Source organism: Chenopodium album, chromosome 8 (assembly GCF_948465745.1).
Source record: "Chenopodium album chromosome 8, dcCheAlbu1.1, whole genome shotgun sequence".
NCBI classification, from domain to species: Eukaryota; Viridiplantae; Streptophyta; class Magnoliopsida; order Caryophyllales; family Amaranthaceae; genus Chenopodium; species Chenopodium album.
In genome coordinates, this window is record NC_137841.1 from 35,552,674 (window position 1) to 35,570,831 (window position 18,158).

At 35.8% G+C, this 18,158-nt stretch overlaps 1 protein-coding gene across 1 annotated transcript; it reads right to left on the bottom strand.

Annotated features, from left to right (window-relative positions):
• Positions 1 to 584: 584 nt before the first annotated feature.
• LOC145642928 (uncharacterized) lies at positions 585 to 2,704 on the bottom strand. The gene is made up of 4 exons (XM_081694084.1): positions 2,032 to 2,704; positions 1,916 to 1,945; positions 1,280 to 1,416; positions 585 to 1,091 (listed from the first exon to the last, which is right to left on the bottom strand). Exons 1-4 carry the CDS (start codon positions 2,702 to 2,704, stop codon positions 585 to 587), a joined length of 1,347 nt encoding a protein of 448 aa, XP_081550210.1.
• Positions 2,705 to 18,158: the final 15,454 nt, after the last annotated feature.

The following is an 18,158-nucleotide window of genomic DNA, read 5'->3' on the forward strand; positions in this document are numbered from 1 at the left end:
GAATCCCATCATCCGTCTCATTTACCAAATTACCTAATTCAAAATATTCTAATTGCTTTCCCATGGCTTCTAAGATGCTCTCTACCTCCTTCATAGTCAATTTCTTAACTTTAGATGGGCAATTTGGATATTTACGCTTGAATTTTTCTGACAATGAACTATAGAAATGCAACCAAAGAGCATTTAGATTACTTGGCTAGCAAAAAATTAACAGGTTTGCAAAGAGCTGCCTCATTGTTAAAGGCATTTGTGCTCCTGCTGCCTCCTCCAAACAAGCAGTGGTAGCATTGTCTTCCTAAAACAAACCCTGCTTTATAGCTACCTCTTGAAACGTTGAGTATAAAAATCCATCAACAGTTTTAAGATGATCAAATGATACAGGACTAATAACTTGGCTAAGTAACAAACAATAAAAGAAACGCTCGCCTTCTGTAGGAACCACAAAAAGCCATCCTACCAACATTTTTTGTAGCTTCTTTTAATCCACTCTTTATTGTTGCAATCCCATTTGTATTCAGTAATCATTTTAGTATATTGAAGACCTGTACCTCTAGGCATGGATGCATTTTTGCTGAAAAATTCTATCAAAGCAGTTTTACTTCTATTTTTATGTAGACAATCTGCATGTTTGGCAAATGCACTAGTAACAACATGACATAAGGAGTCATTTCAAAAAAATCAAACCCAAATATTCTCCAAGCTGCTTTACATGGAGAAACCCTTCTACCAGCCTGGAAATTTTCAATCTCATCAACACCCTCACTACCTTCCCCACCAACATTAAAAGAAACACAATCATGGCCCTTGTAGACATACTTATATAGATATTTCACTGCTTGAACAGTAGAACACACTTCAACATTAAGATGGCAGTCAACTAACAAGGACAGGTATGGATTATAAGGAATTACCCATCGGTTATCAAGATTAGCACCACAGATCCTAACATGCTCTCTAGTGTTTCGCCTTTTATATAATGGATAACCATCCTCATTAGTAGTAGTTTCTTCTACATATGACTTAGGATAATTATCTTTCCAAACCACATCATTCCTAACTTTCTTTTTCATACATCCACACTTTGGATTAAACTACCACAAGGACCATGCATCATGTGCTTTAATAAAATTTTGTGCAACAGAGGAGATTTAGTAGAAGGAATTTTAACGCTGACAAATTTATCATAATCTGATGGACTTGTAAGCTTATACGCATGCTCTAAGATCATAAGGAAGTGAGCATGTGAGAGACCTCTTTTTTAAAACTCTACAACATATACCATAGCTGCAACCTTCCCAAAAACTTGTTCTTTCGTGATTTGTTTTTTCAGAGCAATTAGCTTACTTCTAAAGACACGAGCAACAACATCTGGATAATCATCTGCAGTTTCAGTATCAGCAAGCTTAGCTGTTACTTCTGGCCATTTAGCAATACACGTCATAGTAACCAAGAGATCTGGCTTACCAAACCGCTGAACAAGTGTCATAGCATTTAGATATCGCCTCTTCATATCAAGGGGCAAGCCAATGAAAGTTGGTGGCAAAATAACTTGCCGGCTAATATTGTTCGCACTTTTCTCCCTATCGTCAATAATATCTAGAATGCCTTGATATAAATGTGCTCTAATTGTTTGCTGATTCCTTCTAAAGAAATCAAGTCTGGTATTTTCCATCTTCACATACATATCAACAATTTATTGTTGGAAACAGCGGCCTCCACAAAGAAGCATGTTCCCCGGCCATATCAGCAGCTTGTAAGCATAGTATTCTTTGGGAGAAAAACGCCTGTTAGAGCTGCCTAAAGAGTCTACTAAACCTGCGTGCCAAGAAATGGTGTTTAATAAGTTGACTTGTGCATTGATGTATATATGAAAAGTTGATTGAGTAAAGTAAATCGCTTACTACTAAAGACTTACCTTTAACCTCTTCTTCTAATAATCCTTCCTCTGAATGAACAGCACACGAAGAAATAGGACTAACATCCATTAAAGCTTTTTTTTTTTCTGCGTACTTTTATAAGTCTTCCGCAAACCCTGAGTACAGCCAAAATCACCATATGGGAACAAAAGAGGGTACTGTAATAGGTCATAGCATCCATAATAGTGATATATCTGATGAGTTTTAGTAGATTTGCCTGATACAACTATATGTGGACTACTATAATCACTAGAAGACATGTTATCTGGCCATATAGCAGTAATCTCATCAGTTGAAGGTGCATTATACACTCGTTGGTCTAATACCATGCTCTGATTAATGACAATCTGTGAACTATGAGTTATAGTAAGCTTCCGTGATGATCTGAAGAAGCGAGCATACAGATTTGCACTTGTAATCCGCATTAGTATGTCTATTATGTCTCTCCTAACCTCAAGAAAAGTTTTTGTTTTGTGTATAGCTTCAAACAGTGCATTATAAAAACAAAGCTGCAAGTACTTAGGCTTTTCATTTTTAGGAAGCAAATTAGGTAAATTGTGGTATATCTGACCATGCAGCAAGAAAACATAAGTTCCTTTTTCTGTCTTAGCATTATAGTAACCTCCAAGCGAGCATAATGCAAATAAATTATTGTACATGCGAACATATTTCCTAAAGTGCAATGCATCCTCATCTTGGGATGTAAAGAGACGATGAAGTTTAGGAGGAAAATCATTTGTAGCAAACCCTAATACTTCCATTCCCACAACAAAAATGGAGCCATTCATACTGGAATTTCTTAGCTCCGGATATAAGAAAGAAATGAGGAACCTCCATTTGTAAAGAAATTGATGGAACTGGTTGGCCAATAATAGCAGCTGGTTCTCCTGAAAAGCAACAATTTAAGATCAAAACTATCTAATATACAGAAAATAATAGTTAAAGAAACAACAAAGTAAACATGCATACTCTTCTTTTTTGGAGCAGGTGTCATTTTTTTGGCTTGTTTGGGTTGTGCTACTTCTACACTATTCCTACGTTCTCCCTACACACTGCTTTCACCAATCTCACTAACCACACAAATATGAAACACAACAATAAGGCAAGTGTAGACACCTAAAAATGTCTCCCCAAAACCAAACCCGATGATGAACAGTCTTTCACCGCCATTATTAGTCGGGTTGAGTATTTAATTTTTGGAGTGCTTAAATCCATATTCAAATCCATGTTTTCATTTCATAAACCAACCCAAATTCTAGCCCATTTCCCCAAACCATTACTTATTTTCCTCTTTTCGTGCCTTTAAACCCAAAATAATTCATTTCGTGTCCTTTAAAATTATTCATTTCGTGTCCTTTTTATAAAAACGTTTAATCCAGTTTATTTTGGTCCGTAATCTGGGTCTAATGATTGAATAGTTGGATGGGGCTTTAAAAGAGCCTTCCAACAATATATTATAAGCGAAAATCTTAGTTATAACGAATAAGTTATGGCAAAAATATTAAACTGAGCCCAAACCGAACCTAAGCCCACCTTACCTACGACCCAATGATCATGTGGAGGGTCCAAATGATTTAATCCAATTCCTAAACCAATTAGGATTAATTAGAAGTTTCTATAAGTTTCTAAAATATCTTGATTATCCTTTTTGAAAAGATAAGATTAAAGAGTTTGAAATTGATTAAAACTTTTCTTTTTGAAAATCCTATTTCTATCCGAATTAAAAGACGTTCAAAGATAGTCATATATGATTTTTGTGCCTCATATTTTTTATCCAAATTTTATATGGTTGTATAGCCCTTGAAATTATATTTCCAATTATATATTATAATATCAATTCCGAGCTCTAACGGAAAAGAATGAATAAAATATCAAACTCTATCCGAAACTGACACCGTTTCACTATTTCGCCCATATTTTTTATTCTATAAAATATTTTAATATAATTCCAATTGGGTTAGAAATTAGACTTCAAGATCTTTCCAAAGATATCTTATTCATCTTATTCCGATTTTTAGATCAGAAGATATGATAAAACCAAAAACCGTAAAAACAACAGTCTATCGAGTTTTATTCTGATTTAATTCGGATCTTATCTTAATTCTTCGACCCTTCTTTTTTTCTCTATAAATAGAGGTTATATCAACCCTTTTCCAATCATCAACAAGCTTGATCATCAAATCCTTCTCTCTTTCTCTCTTTTACACCAAAAATCATTCTCTTCTCTTTCTCTCATATTCTAAGCCTCAAACCTATATTCCTAATTACATCATTCTTCCCATGAGCACTCCAAGGAGTCCATACAATACCTGAAGTTCTATAATTTAACCAAGCTTGATAGGTAGAATTAACTGAGGGTTTGGACCAAATCAAATCTACTTTAAAATTAATTTAATTTCCATTTGATTTATATTTTAATTGAAGTTACTAATAGTTTATTCATGATGTAGCAATTTAAAGGAACACGCGGAATATGAGTAATTAATTAATTTAATTACTCTTATTTAATTATAATATTGCTAGCATTATGATAGGATTATTCTATTTGATTTGACTAACGCTATTATTGTTAAATTGCTTCCAATATTGATGTTATTCTATTATATTTATTGATCGCCATATTGCATGTTTAAAGGGAATATGTAATTGAAAATCACGCCTAATAAGATAATTTGGACAATCGGTTTAGGATCCTTTTTAATCTTGTTGTTTAATCAAGTGATCATTAATATTTTAGAATTATGTGTTGCATTAATATTTAACCAGTTTAGCATGATAATAGTTTGGAGCAAATTGAATCTTTGTTTGCATGCCTTTGAGATCGTAGGAATCACTTTTTACTATGAGAATCGAGTAGAGGCCAATACGGGCGAATGTGACTCCATGACTCACTTCGTACCATCATCCCCGATCCTCCTTTCGTGGTTCCGAACCATATGGAGTTAGTAATCTCATGGATTATGAATGGGGTGTAACCTTCACGGCTCAATCGTTGTTGCCTATCGTTGTCCCTTTATCGTGGTTGCCTTTTATGATCCGTGAACGGTTTACAAGTTCCTTAAAAACTTGTTGGCGGCTCCCTACTTTCCTTGTCCCTAATAGTGTCCCTTATCGTATATGTCAATTCCCACTTCCTATGAGTGCCAAGCATATTCACACATGCTTTAACGTAGGCGCACTTCGAGCGCGCCTACAATTTGGCGACTCCACTAGGGAGGATTCTTGGTTATTTATCGATTTGAGTGATCGATATTTAATTAAGATGAGTGGATGAGACTTGAAAGTTTCTTGAATTGTATTCCTTAGATTTAATTGGCATTGTCATGTAGGCATATGCTTTTTAGGTTACCTATTTTGCCACAATAGTACGTGTTCTACGTATGTGGCTATCCCGGGGGATTTAAGCTCTGCTATCAACCCGAAAACGCTCATGGCAATAAGGGTTCATCCGAGTTTTTAAATCCACCAAAACCATGGAGTCGAGTTTGATTTCATCACGAACTTGCGGAGTCGCCCGTTGGTATACAACCTCAAGGGAGGCTAACTTGCTAACACGTCCAAACTCTTAACCATGGTACCTTTTGACCCCAAATAAGCTTGACCATAATCGAACATAGAACTTGGCTTTAGGTTGCGAGCTTCATTGCATCATGCGTGACAATGTGCTTATGTTTATTTTTAATTTTCATTTATTTATTTATATTTTTCTCGTATCCAAACCCATTTTTCTTATTAGAGTCGAGCCATAGATTTTTTTTTTTTTGAGTCACCCGGATTTTTATTCCCGTATATTGCACAAGAGTCAACTTGTTTTGGTCATATCCAGAGTTCTATAAAGAGTTACGTGTCGTGCCACCTATGGATCTGTATCCCCGAGTTTTATATTTCATTTGGAGTTGGTTTAGTCCCTATCAGGATCACAGATAAAAAGTTATAACCAATATACTACAGTCTGTCCAGTTTAGGTGTCTTTTTAGCGTCAACTTTCTTTTTTTTTTTTTTAATTTTTTTTTATATCTTTTCGTGTCAAGCTAGTCTTAGCTAAGTCCTTTAATCCTTTTCAACTCATATAACATAGGATTATAAATTTTTTTATTTATTTATTTTTTTTTATACCCTTGAGTCCTAACTCTTCTAGTCCACTTCCTAGTTTCTTGTGATCGATTTTTGTGCTAACCTTAACATGTGTTCTTTGTCTTTGATTGTGGTTGATCTTACTTATGACTAACGATTTCCAATGAGCTGTTTTCACCTAGTAAATATCATAAAAATTAAAATTGGACAAAATTAATCAAGTTAGTTTGTCTTTTAGGCTTCCGTGCTATTTGGTTATCAGGTCCTTTGTTTTTCACAATGCCCTCATGTCTAGCCATGCGATCATACCATGAGTCTTAAAAAACTCACCTAATACACATGATTGTATACTAGGACCATGCATGCATCGTTTTCCGTTGTAATAGTAATGAGTGGAGTATTTCCCATCAATTTTCAAAATCGTTTCATACACTCTTCCTTTTCAATCCGAGTATTGAGTGAATGCATTAAGTGAGTTCTTCCTTATACAGTACTTGAGTCTAAAATAACTAGGCAATAGTTGAAAGAATAAGGGGAACGTCACTCCTTCCTTCTCTCCTTCCAATCAAAGCATCAACAACAAGAAACTATTTTCCTCAGCACGCAGCTAGAAGTAACTCATAAACAGCCATGAAGACAAAGCACGATGCAAGTTTCTTACCAAGATTTCATATTTTCTTCTTCTGTTTCAAACCCTTCCCCCTAAAAAGTCTAGCATAGGTTCTCCTTATCCATGGGCCTATGTATCACATTTCTTACCTTCTTCATAAACGAGCATCTCTTTCTTACATTCGATCATGTGATTAGCAAAAAATAAAAAATAAATAAAAAAAATTGTCGTACCGAACACAAGGTATACCAATTATTTAAGGTACCTTTGAAACCCATTCATTCCCCATTAATAACTTAATCATAGATCCATTTCTTCATCAACCACTTTGAGCCTCGTCTAATGATTGACCTTTTTTTATTCAACCCACATTCACTTAACCCTAGGATGGGAAGGTGTGTAATTGTATAACATTGAAAAAGCAATTAAAAAACAAAAAAAGGGCAGCAAAGCAACAATAAAACAATGTCTAAAGGCAAGTGTTCCAATGTCTTTGATACGAACACGTCTCGAATTGCGTCTCTTATCGAGTGCTTGGTACCGTGCCTGAGAAACATGAATGCTAAGTGAGTGATGGACCGCATGATCTGACATTGCCTACATTGATTCAAAAGGTTAAAAAAAAAATTGAAAAGCGAAAAAAAGAAAAAAAAATGAAAATAAACTTGCAAAATTCAAAATTTTCAAATTCACAATTACACATCTTGGGGTTCTCTTGGGTCTTGAGCCTTATACCCTTTTCTTCTTTAAACCATCAACTTAACAATATTACAACCCTTGAAAGACCTCTTTGAGGAGTACATACACTTGTGCAAAGTTCGGCTAGAGCTACGTTGGCCTGATTCCTAACGGATACATAGGCAACCTCACATCGAGGTGCGGCTACATTCATATTCATATCCATGCATGATCGAGTCAAAGAATATCCAATACTTACCCCTTCCTATTTAGAGCTAGACTTGGGGGCTTGAACCCACATCATTTAGCCTACCTAGCCTAAAGAGTCATCATCTTTGACTCTTCTCACATCTCTTTCCATCGCCATAACCCTTGCAGCCAACCTTAGTATCACATTCACACACTTCACTCACACATCCATATCCATATCAATCATCCTTCCCTTTAAGAACCCTTTATCATGAAATCTTTTTTCAACAGTGTGCATGTTTCATATTTAAAGACAACATTCATTAGAAGAAACATTGTATACTTGCTTAGCTTCCTGACCTGAGCAATATTAATTGTTTCATGCATCGCATAATGTGCTGAGAAACATTTATATATCAATGATTTTTAATCATACAAAGCATATCGTACTTAGCTCCTTGACCTATGTGACATTCATTATGCGATACTCATCGATCACTTCATCTATATACATGCTTAGCTTTCAAACCTAAGTAACGTTCAAGATCGTTTCTTTACACCATATGTGATGCTTAGATCCATGACCTAAATTCATTCATCTAACGTGTCACATGACGTAATTGTCCTTAGCCTCCTAGCCTAAGAACATACACCATACATTATACTCAAGATGGGCAGTTCAATATGACAAGAAGAAAACCCATGTGATTCATTTCGTCTTGCTCAACAAGGAAGTTCAAAACTTCTTCCCTTTTTTATCATGACTTTTATTTTGGGGAAGTTCAAAAACAAAACTTCATTTTTCACGTCTTTCTTTCTCGAGAGAAAGTCGGTACCCTCCACTCATGAAAAAAATGACGGAAAATTTTTGCTTTTGCATTTTTAATTGCTTGTGTCAGTGCACACACTCACTCAAGACACACACAATCACATGTCATGTCAAGTCAAACTTGTTCAAGTCAGCGTTGGTCAAGTCAATCACAGTATATACGAGTCCCTTGGCAAATTTTATTTTGCAGGTCTCATCAACAGCCCACGTCCGGGGACAAGCGAACCATTTACAACCCACGTTCTGGGACAAGCGAACCATCTACAGCCCACGTCCGGGGACAAGCGGACCATCTACAGCCCACGTCCGGGGACAAGCGGACCATCTACATCCCACGTCCGGGGACAAGCGGACCAACTACAGCCCACGTTCGGGGATAAGCAAACCAACTAGAGCCCACGTTCGGGGACAATCGAACCACCATCATTTCACGGCGCAAGGTTCTCGATACACAGACTTGCAATCTCATCATATGTCGACTTTCCTTAATTAAGCATGGAAAGTATTATCCGGTGCATTTTTTCAAGCATAGAAACCTGCCAAAATCACCTGTCGACTTTCCTCAAGCATGGAAAGTGTCATCCGGTGGATTTCTTCAAGCATAGAAACCTGCCAAAATCATATGTCGACTTTCCTCAAGCATGGAAAGTATTATTTGGTGGATTTCTTCAAGCATAGAAAACCGCCAAAATTCATATGTCGACTTTCCTCAGGCCTGGAAAGTATCATCTGGTAGATTTCTTCAAGCATAGAAAGCTACCAAACTCGTCAGTCGGCTTTCCTCCGGCATGGAAAGCGTTTCAACAAACGTCATCCAGTGGATTCCTTCAAGCATAGAAAGCTACCAAACTCATTTGTCACCGATAAACTAGTGTCAGATACATATTCAATCCCTTTACTCTTTTATATCTGTAGAACTAGCATTTTTCTGCAGGTATTGGCGTATATAGAGTGATTTAGGATCGCAGAACGTCTAAAATCATTCTCCGTCCCTATCGACTACTTTGACTATCGTTTTCGAAACTGACGTTTCTAAAAACTCAGTAAAGTGGGGGCTTCTGTAGACACCTAAAAATGTCTCCCCAAAACCAAACCCGATGATGAATAGCCTTTCACCGCCATTATTGGTCGGGTTGAGTATTTAATCTTTGGAGTGCTTAAATCCATATTCAATTCCATATTTTCATTTCATAAACCAACCCAAATTCTAGACCATTTCCCCAAAACATAACTTATTTTCCTCTTTTCGTGCCTTTAAACCCAAAATAATTCATTTCGTGTCCTTTAAAATCATTCATTTCATGTCCTTTTTATAAAAACGTTTAATCCAGTTTATTTTGGTCCATAATCTGTGTCAAATGATTTAATAGTTGGATGGGGTTTTAAAAGAGCTTTCCAACGATATATTATAATCCCAAATCCGAGTTATAACGAATAAGTTATGACCAAAATATTAAACTGAGCCCAAACCAAACCTAAGCCCACCTTACCTACGACCCAATGATCATGTGGAGGGTCCAGATGATTTAATCCAATTCCTAAACCAATTAGGATTGATTATAATATTCTATAAGTTTCTAAAATATCTTAATTATCCTTTTTGAAAAGATAAGATTAATGAGTTTGAAATTGAATAAAACTTTTCTTTTTGAAAATCCTATTTCTATCCGAATTGAAAGACGTTCAGAGATAGTCAGATATGATTTTCGTGCCTCATATTTTGTATCAAAAATTTATATGGTTGGATAGCCCTTGAAATTATCTTTCAAATTATTTATTATAATATCAATTCCGAGCTATAACGGAAAAGATATGAATAAAATATCAAATCTATCCAAAACTAACACCGTCTCACTATTTCGGCCATATCTTTTGTTCTATAAGATATTTTAATCTGATTCTAATTGGGTTATAAAGAATATTTCAAGTTCTTTCTAACGATATCTTATTAATATTATTCCAATTGCTAGATCAAAAGATATGATAAAAACAAAATCCATAAAAACAGCAGTCTATCGAGTTTTATTCCAATTTAATTCGGATCTTATCTTAATTCTTCGACCCTTCTATTTTTCTCTATAAATAGAGGTCATATCAACCCTTTCCAATCATCAACAAGCTTGATCATCAAATCCTTCTCTCTTTCTCTCTTTTACACCAAAAATCATTCTCTTCTCTTTCTCTCATATTCTAAGCCTCAAACCTATATTCCTAATTACATCATTCTTCCCATGAGCACTCCAAGGAGTCCATACAATACTTGAAGTTCTATACTTTAACCAAGGCGTGATAGGTAGAATTAACTGAGGTTTTGGACCAAATCAAATCTACTTTTAATTTAATTTAATTTCCATTTGATTTATATTTTAATTGAAGTTACTAACAGTTTATTCATGATTTAGCAATTTAAAGGAACGCGAGGAATGTGAGTAATTAATTAATTTAATTACTCTTATTTTATTTTAATATTGCTAGAATCATGATAGGATTATTTTATTTAATTTGACTAATTCTATTATTGTTAAATTGCTACCAATATTGATGTTATTCTATTATATTTATTGATCGCCATATTGCATGTTTAAAGGGAATATGTAATTGAAAATCACGCCTAATAAGATAATTTGGACAATCGGTTTAGGAACCTTTTTAATCTTGTTGTTTAATCAAGTGATCATTAATATTTTAGAATTATGTGTTGCATTAATATTTAACCAGTTTAGCATGATAATAGTTTGGAGCAAATTGAATCTTTGTTTGCATGCCTTTGAGATCGTAGGAATCATTTTTCACTATGAGAATCGAGTAGAGGCCAATACGGGTGAATATGACTCCATGACTCACTTCGTACCATCATCCCCGATCCTCCTTTCGTGGTTCTGAACCATATGGAGTTAGTAATCTCATGGATTATGAATGGGGTGTAACCTTCACGGGTCAATCGTTGTTGCCTATCGTTGTCCCTTAATTGTGGTTGCCTTTTATGATCCGTGAACGGTTTACAAGTTCCTTAAAAACTTGTTGGCGGCTCCCTACTTTCCTTGTCCCTAATTGTGTCCCTTATCGTATATGTCAATTCCTACTTCCTATGAGTGCCAAGCATATTCACACATGCTTTAACGTAGGCGCACTTTGAGCGACGCCTAAAGCAAGGAACACTCAAGTCTCATAAGCTAAATCAAACACTGAATGTAATTGTTACAACCTTACAGAATTTGTCATTTATATTCCATTTATTGGCTCTAAATAAGTAACAGCGACAATTTCTCCCTCTATTTAGAAATAAAGTTTACCACTAGCAAACAAATCACAGTCCATTTTTTTTATATAAATAGCACAATCAAAGCAAGATGCTCACTGGCTTTTCGTGGAGAAGACTATTTAGGATCTGGCTTTAAATTTTCCTTTTCCTTGCCATTGTTAGTATGTACCTTCCTTGTACTATTGTCAATCTCCTGACAATCCCCAACGATTGCTCTCTCTATTAGGAAATAAAGATTAGCGCACTTGAAAACAAATCGCAATTCTACTATATTTATTTATATAAACAGCATTATCAAAACAAGATACTCACTGGCTTTCCTTGGAGTAAGCTATTTAGGAGCTTTCTTTGAATTTGCTATTTTCTTGCCATTGTTCGTACGTTCCTTCTTTACATTGTTGTCAACCACCTGACTATCTCTAACAAATATAAAAAAAGTAACTACAATATTGACTTGGACACAACTAACATATGAAGCTACAAACTTAATAACCCATCCTAACCTGGTTTCACCTGGTTCTAAAAGAGCATCAATTGTAAGTGAACGCTTGCTAGCACGCTGCCTCACATAATTTCCATAATATTAAGCCTTCTCTGTCATGGATTCTTACATAACTTTACACATTATCATATACATGCCTATTATAATTTCTAAACACTTGTTCTATGATAAATGCAAGTTTATTCATTAGTGTACATTACCATTTCCTTGCCACACATAATTATATGCCAAACACATACCCATGTAATGGTGTACTAAGTCAACTATACATCAAGCGCAGAGATAATTCAAGGAGTACAACAAGCATGTATTCTTCAAAGTTAGCAAAATTTGAAAGTTATAAGAATATGGAAGAATAAGAAACCATCAAGTAATATGTATAGCATGATAATAACAAAGAGTACAGCAAGCGCAGAGATAATTCAAGCAAACAACATTGCATTTCATATGAAGGTACTGTTTAGACCTAAAGATTACATCCCAAAAACTAACATTACAAAGAAAGGAAAAAGCAAGCTGGGAATACATTAGCAATCAAATATTCAGACAACAAAACTATGTTAACACAGCATAAACTCTAAGAATAAATACTACAAGTTCTCAGTTGAACTATAAGTTCCAAACCAAACTAATCTATATCTTCCTACGCTTAAACAAAATCTCTAAGTTAGCAGGAACTAGAATAAATAAGCCATCAAGTATTGGGGTAGAGCGTGCAGAAGCATGTTAGCCAAATGAAAAAGAAGCCTTTGGTTTAGAAGGGGCTGCTAGAGGTAATGTAGGAGTTGGGATCTTATGATGACCAGACCGAGGTGTAAGACAATCACTCCCACCAATATAAGGAGCTAAATGCAGATCTCCTTGCTTTCCAAGTGCACGTTCCCTAACTGACATGTAGCTCTCCCTAGCCAACGCACACTTAATACTAGAATAAACTCCCCTTCTATAGTTTAGATCAACTATGTCTACATTGTAACAAACACGCAAGACCTTTACAGCTCGCTTTACAACATCTTTCTTTGCATCCTTGCAAGTGCTAGACAAAGCACTATAAACACATTCCATAGTGACACTGTCCCAAAAATATACTATCAACCAAGCCACCTACTTCCTTGCAGCAAGATCAGCAACCTCAACACCAGAGACCCTGGCCTTAGTTGCAGAAACCAAATTAAAACACGCAAAACATCTATGTAATCAATGCATATGCACCTATCCCCTTAAGTTTTGGCTGGTGGAACAGGCCACTTGTTCACACCCTTTGGTGAAGGCTTGTTTAATGAGTCCAAAGCAAAGCACTTCATCTCATAGAGAAAAGCACATAGATCAAGCCTGTACATAGATTTGGTAGTCAAATCATCAATTTGCAATCCATATTCTGCATGTAAAAAGCAAACAGCTTGTTCAGCAGCATTTTCATGAGAATCATCAAGGGTCACAGTAGGACCACCTTCAAAAGTTTAAGGGGAAAGGATACTATGAATCACAATAGAAAGATCAACGAGATTCCTAGATTCATCAGCCAAGCAGTACGTAGGTGGCGCTAACTTCAGGAAACCAATAACCTGATTCAACAGGCAATGGAAAGAAATGACAACTTTTAATGACTTTGACCCCATAACCCGTGGTCATGATCAATGTATACTATCAGAAGCTAAGCTACTACAAAACAGCATCTAAGCAACTAAAAAATCAAAGCTCCAACCCTAACACTCCAACAATGCTCATAAATACACTAATGTCCGCACTATATAAACCTCACAACACTCTTAAAACACAATACCTCCATTAAATCCATTGGAAACAATGTAATCACCACAGATGTATGATAATTAACAACAAGCAAACTGTAGTGTCGTTCGATGTGCGCCTATATTAAAGCATGTGTGAATATGCTTGGCACTCTTAGGAAGTGGGAATTGACGTATACGATTAGGGACAAGGAAAGTAGGGAGCCGCCAACAAGTTTTTACGGAACTTGTAAACCGTTCACGGATCATAATAGGCAACCACGATAAAGGGACAATGATAGGCAACAACGATTGACCCGTGAAGGTTACACCCCATTTATAATCCATGAGATTACTAACTCCATATGGTTCGGAACCACGAAAGGAGGATCGGGGATGATGGTACGAAGTGAGTCATGGAGTCACATTCGCCCGTATTGTCCTCTACTCGATTCTTATAGTGAAAAAGTGATTCCTGCGATCTCAAAGGCATATAAAGAAAAATTTAATTTGCTCCAAACTATTATTATGCTAAATTGGTTGAATATTATTGCAACATATAATTCTACAATATTGTGATCACTTCAATTAACAACAAGATTAAAACGGAACCTAAGTCGGTTGTCCAAATTATTTTATTAGGCGAGATTTTCAATTACGTATTCCCTTTAAACATGCAGTATGATGATCATAATAATAAAATTAGAATAAGCATTAATATTGGAAGAAATTTAACAATAATAGCATTAGTCAAATCAAATATAAAATAACCTTATCATGATACTAGCAATATTAAAATAAAATAAGAGTAATTAAATTAATTAATTACTCACATTCCACACGTTCCTTTAAATTGCTACATCATTAATAAACTGTTAGTAACTTCAATTAAAAATATAAATCAAATTGAAATAATTAAATTAAAAGTAGAGTTAATTTGGTCCAAAACCTCAGTTAATTCTACCTTTTCACGCCTTAGTTTAAGGACGGAACCTCGGGTTAAGTATGGACTCCTTGGAGTGCTTAAGAGAAGTATTTTGAGAAAATAGGATGGCTAGTATTTAGCCTAAAGAGGGAGAAGAGAATTATTTGATGATCAAGCTTGTTGATGATTGAAAAAGGAGAGACATGACCTCTACATTATAGAGAAAAAAGAACGGTCGAAAAAATAAGATAAGATCCGAATTAAATCGGAATAAAACTTGATAGACTGCAGTTTTTGCGGTTTTTGTTTTTATCATATCTTTTGAACCAGAAATTTGAATAAGATAAATAAGATATTGTTAGAAATATATTGAAGTCTACTTTCTAACCCAATTAGAATCAGATTAAAATATGTTGTAGAATAAAAGGTATGGCCGAAATAGTGTGACGGTGTCAGTTTTGGTTAGAGTTTGACATTTTATTCATATCTTTTTCGTTATAGCTCGGAATTGATATTATAATATATAATTGGAAATATAATTTCAAGGTCTATCCAACCATATAAAATTTTGATAAAAAATATGAGGCACGAAAATAATATCTTTCTATCTTTTAACGTCTTTCAATTCGGATAGAAATAGGATTTTCAAAAAGAAAAGTTTTATTCAATTTCAAACTCTTTAATCTTATCTTTTCAAAAAGGATAATTACGATCTTTTAGAAACTTATAGAAGCTTCTAATTAATCCTAATTGGTTTAGGAATGGGATTAAATAATTTGGACCCTCCACATGATCATTGGGTCGTAGGTAAGGTAAGCTTTGGTTCGGTTTGGGCTCAATTTAATATTTTGGCCATAACTTATTCGTTATAACTCGGATTTGGGCTTTTAATATATCGTTGGTAAGGTCTTTTAAATCCCCATCCAACTATTCAATCATTGGACCCAGATAATTGACCAAAACAAACTGTACCAAACGTTTTAATAAAAAGGACACGAAATGAATGATTTTAAAGGACATGAAATGAATTATTTTGGGTTTAAAGGCACGAAAAGAGGAAAATAAGTTATGGTTTGGAGAAATGGGATAAGATTTGGGTTGGTTTTATGAAATGCAAATATGGATTTAAGCACTCCAAGATTAAATACTCAACCCGGCCAATAATGGCGGTGCAAGGTTGTTCATCATTGGGTTTGGTTTTGGGGAGACATTTTTAGGTGTCTACAGAAACCCCCACTTTGACTGAGTTTGTAGAAACGTTAGTTTTGAAAACGATAGTCAAAGTAGTCAATAGGGACGGAGAATGATTTAAGACGTTCTACAATCCTAAATCACTTTATATACGCCGATACCTGCAGAAAAATTTTAGTTCTACAAATAAGAGAGTAAAGGTATAGAATGCTTATCTGACACTAGTGTATCGTTGACAAATGAGTTTGGTAGCTTCCTATGCTTGAAGGAATCCACCTGATGACGTTTGTTGAAATACTTTCCATGCCTGAGGAAAGTCGACAGATGAACTTGGTAGCTTTCTATACTTGAAGAAACCCACCGGATAACACTTTCCATGCTTGAGGAAAGTTGACAGATGATTTTGGAAGCTTTCTATGCTTGAAGAAATGCACCGGATAATAATTTCCATGCTTGAGGAAAGTCGACAAATGATTTTGGTAGCTTTCTATGCTTGAAGAAATCTATCGAATGATACTTTCAATGCTTGTGGAAAAACTTGTCTAATAAGATTGCAAGTCTCTGTGTATTGAGAACCTTACGCCATGAAATGATAGTGGTTCGATTGTCCCCAAACATGGGCTGTAGATGGTCCGCTTGTCCCCGAACATGGGATGTAATTGGTTCGCTTGTCCCCGAACGTGGGATGTAATTGGTTCGCTTGTCCCCAAACGGGGGCTGTAGATGGTTTGTTTATCCCCCAAACGTGGGCTGTAGATGGTCCGCTTGTCCCCGAACGTGGGCTGTACGTGGTTCGCTTGTCCCCGAACGTGGGCTTTAAATGGTTCGCTTGTCCCCGAACGTGGGCTGTAGATGGTCCGCTTGTCCCTGGACGTGGGCTGTAAATGGTCCGCTTGTCCTCGGACATGGGCTATAGATGGTCTGCTTGTCCCCGGACGTGGGCTATAGATGGTCCGCTTGTCCCCAGACGTGGGCTGTAATTGAGACCTCCAAAATAAAATTTGCCAAGGGACTCGTATAGACTATGATTGACTTGACCAACTGACTTGACCAAGTTTGACTTGACACGACATGACATGACATGTGTATAACTTGTGGTTGTGTGTGTATATGGTGTGTGCGTGTGCAAACACAAGCAACCGAAAATGAAAAAGCAAAAATTTTCCGTCATTTTTGTCATGAGATTAGTGGAGGGTACCGACTCTCTCCCGAGAAAGATGTGAAAAAAAGTTTTATTTTCGAACTTCCCTCGATGAGAAAATTTTAAAAACGTTTTTTAATTTCCCCAAAAGAAAAGTTATGAGAAAGGGAAAAAGTTTTGAACTTCTTCGTTGAGCAAGACGAAATGAATCGCATGGTTAAATTGCTTGTCTTGAAAATAATTTATGCATGATGCATGTTCTTAGGCCAGGAGGCTAAGGGAAATTACATCATGTGACACGATAGATGAATAAACTTAGGTCATGGAGCTACGCATCATATATGGTGTAAAGAAATGATCTTAAACGTCACTTAGGTCTTGAAGCTAAGCACGTATATAGATGAAGTGATTATTGCATAATGAACGTTGCTTAGGTCAAGGGCTAAGAATGATATGCTTTGTATGATTACAAATCATTGATATATAAATGTTGCTCAGCACATTATGCGATGCATGAAACAATGAACATTGCTTAGGTCAAGAAGCTAAGCAAGTATATAATGTTTCTTTTAATGAATGTTGTCTTGAAAGATGATGAGGCATGCACAGTAGGGAAACAAGATTTCTTGATAAAAGGTTCCTAAGGGAAAGCTGATATGGCTATGTATGTGTGAAAGACGTGTGTGAAAGTGATACTAGGTGAGGCTGCAATGGCTATGGTGAGGGAAATAGATGTGAGAAAAGTCGAGATGGTGACTCTTTAGGATAGGTAGGCTAAATGATGTGGGTTCAAGCCCCCAAGTCTAGCTCTAGATGGATAGGGTCATAGGATTAAGCATTGGATATTCTTCGAATCGATCATGCTTATGAATGTGGCCGCACTTCAATGTGAGGTTTCCTACGTATCCGTTGGGAATCAGGCCGAACGTAGCTCTAACCAAACTTTGCACAAGTGTATGTACTCCTCAAAGAGGTCTTTCAAGGGTTGTAATGTTGTTAATTTGATGGTTTAAAGAAGAAAAGGGTAAAAGGCTCAAGACCCGAGATAATCCCTAAGACGTGTAATTGTGAATTTTAAAATTTTAAATTTTGCAAGTTTTATTTTTCATAT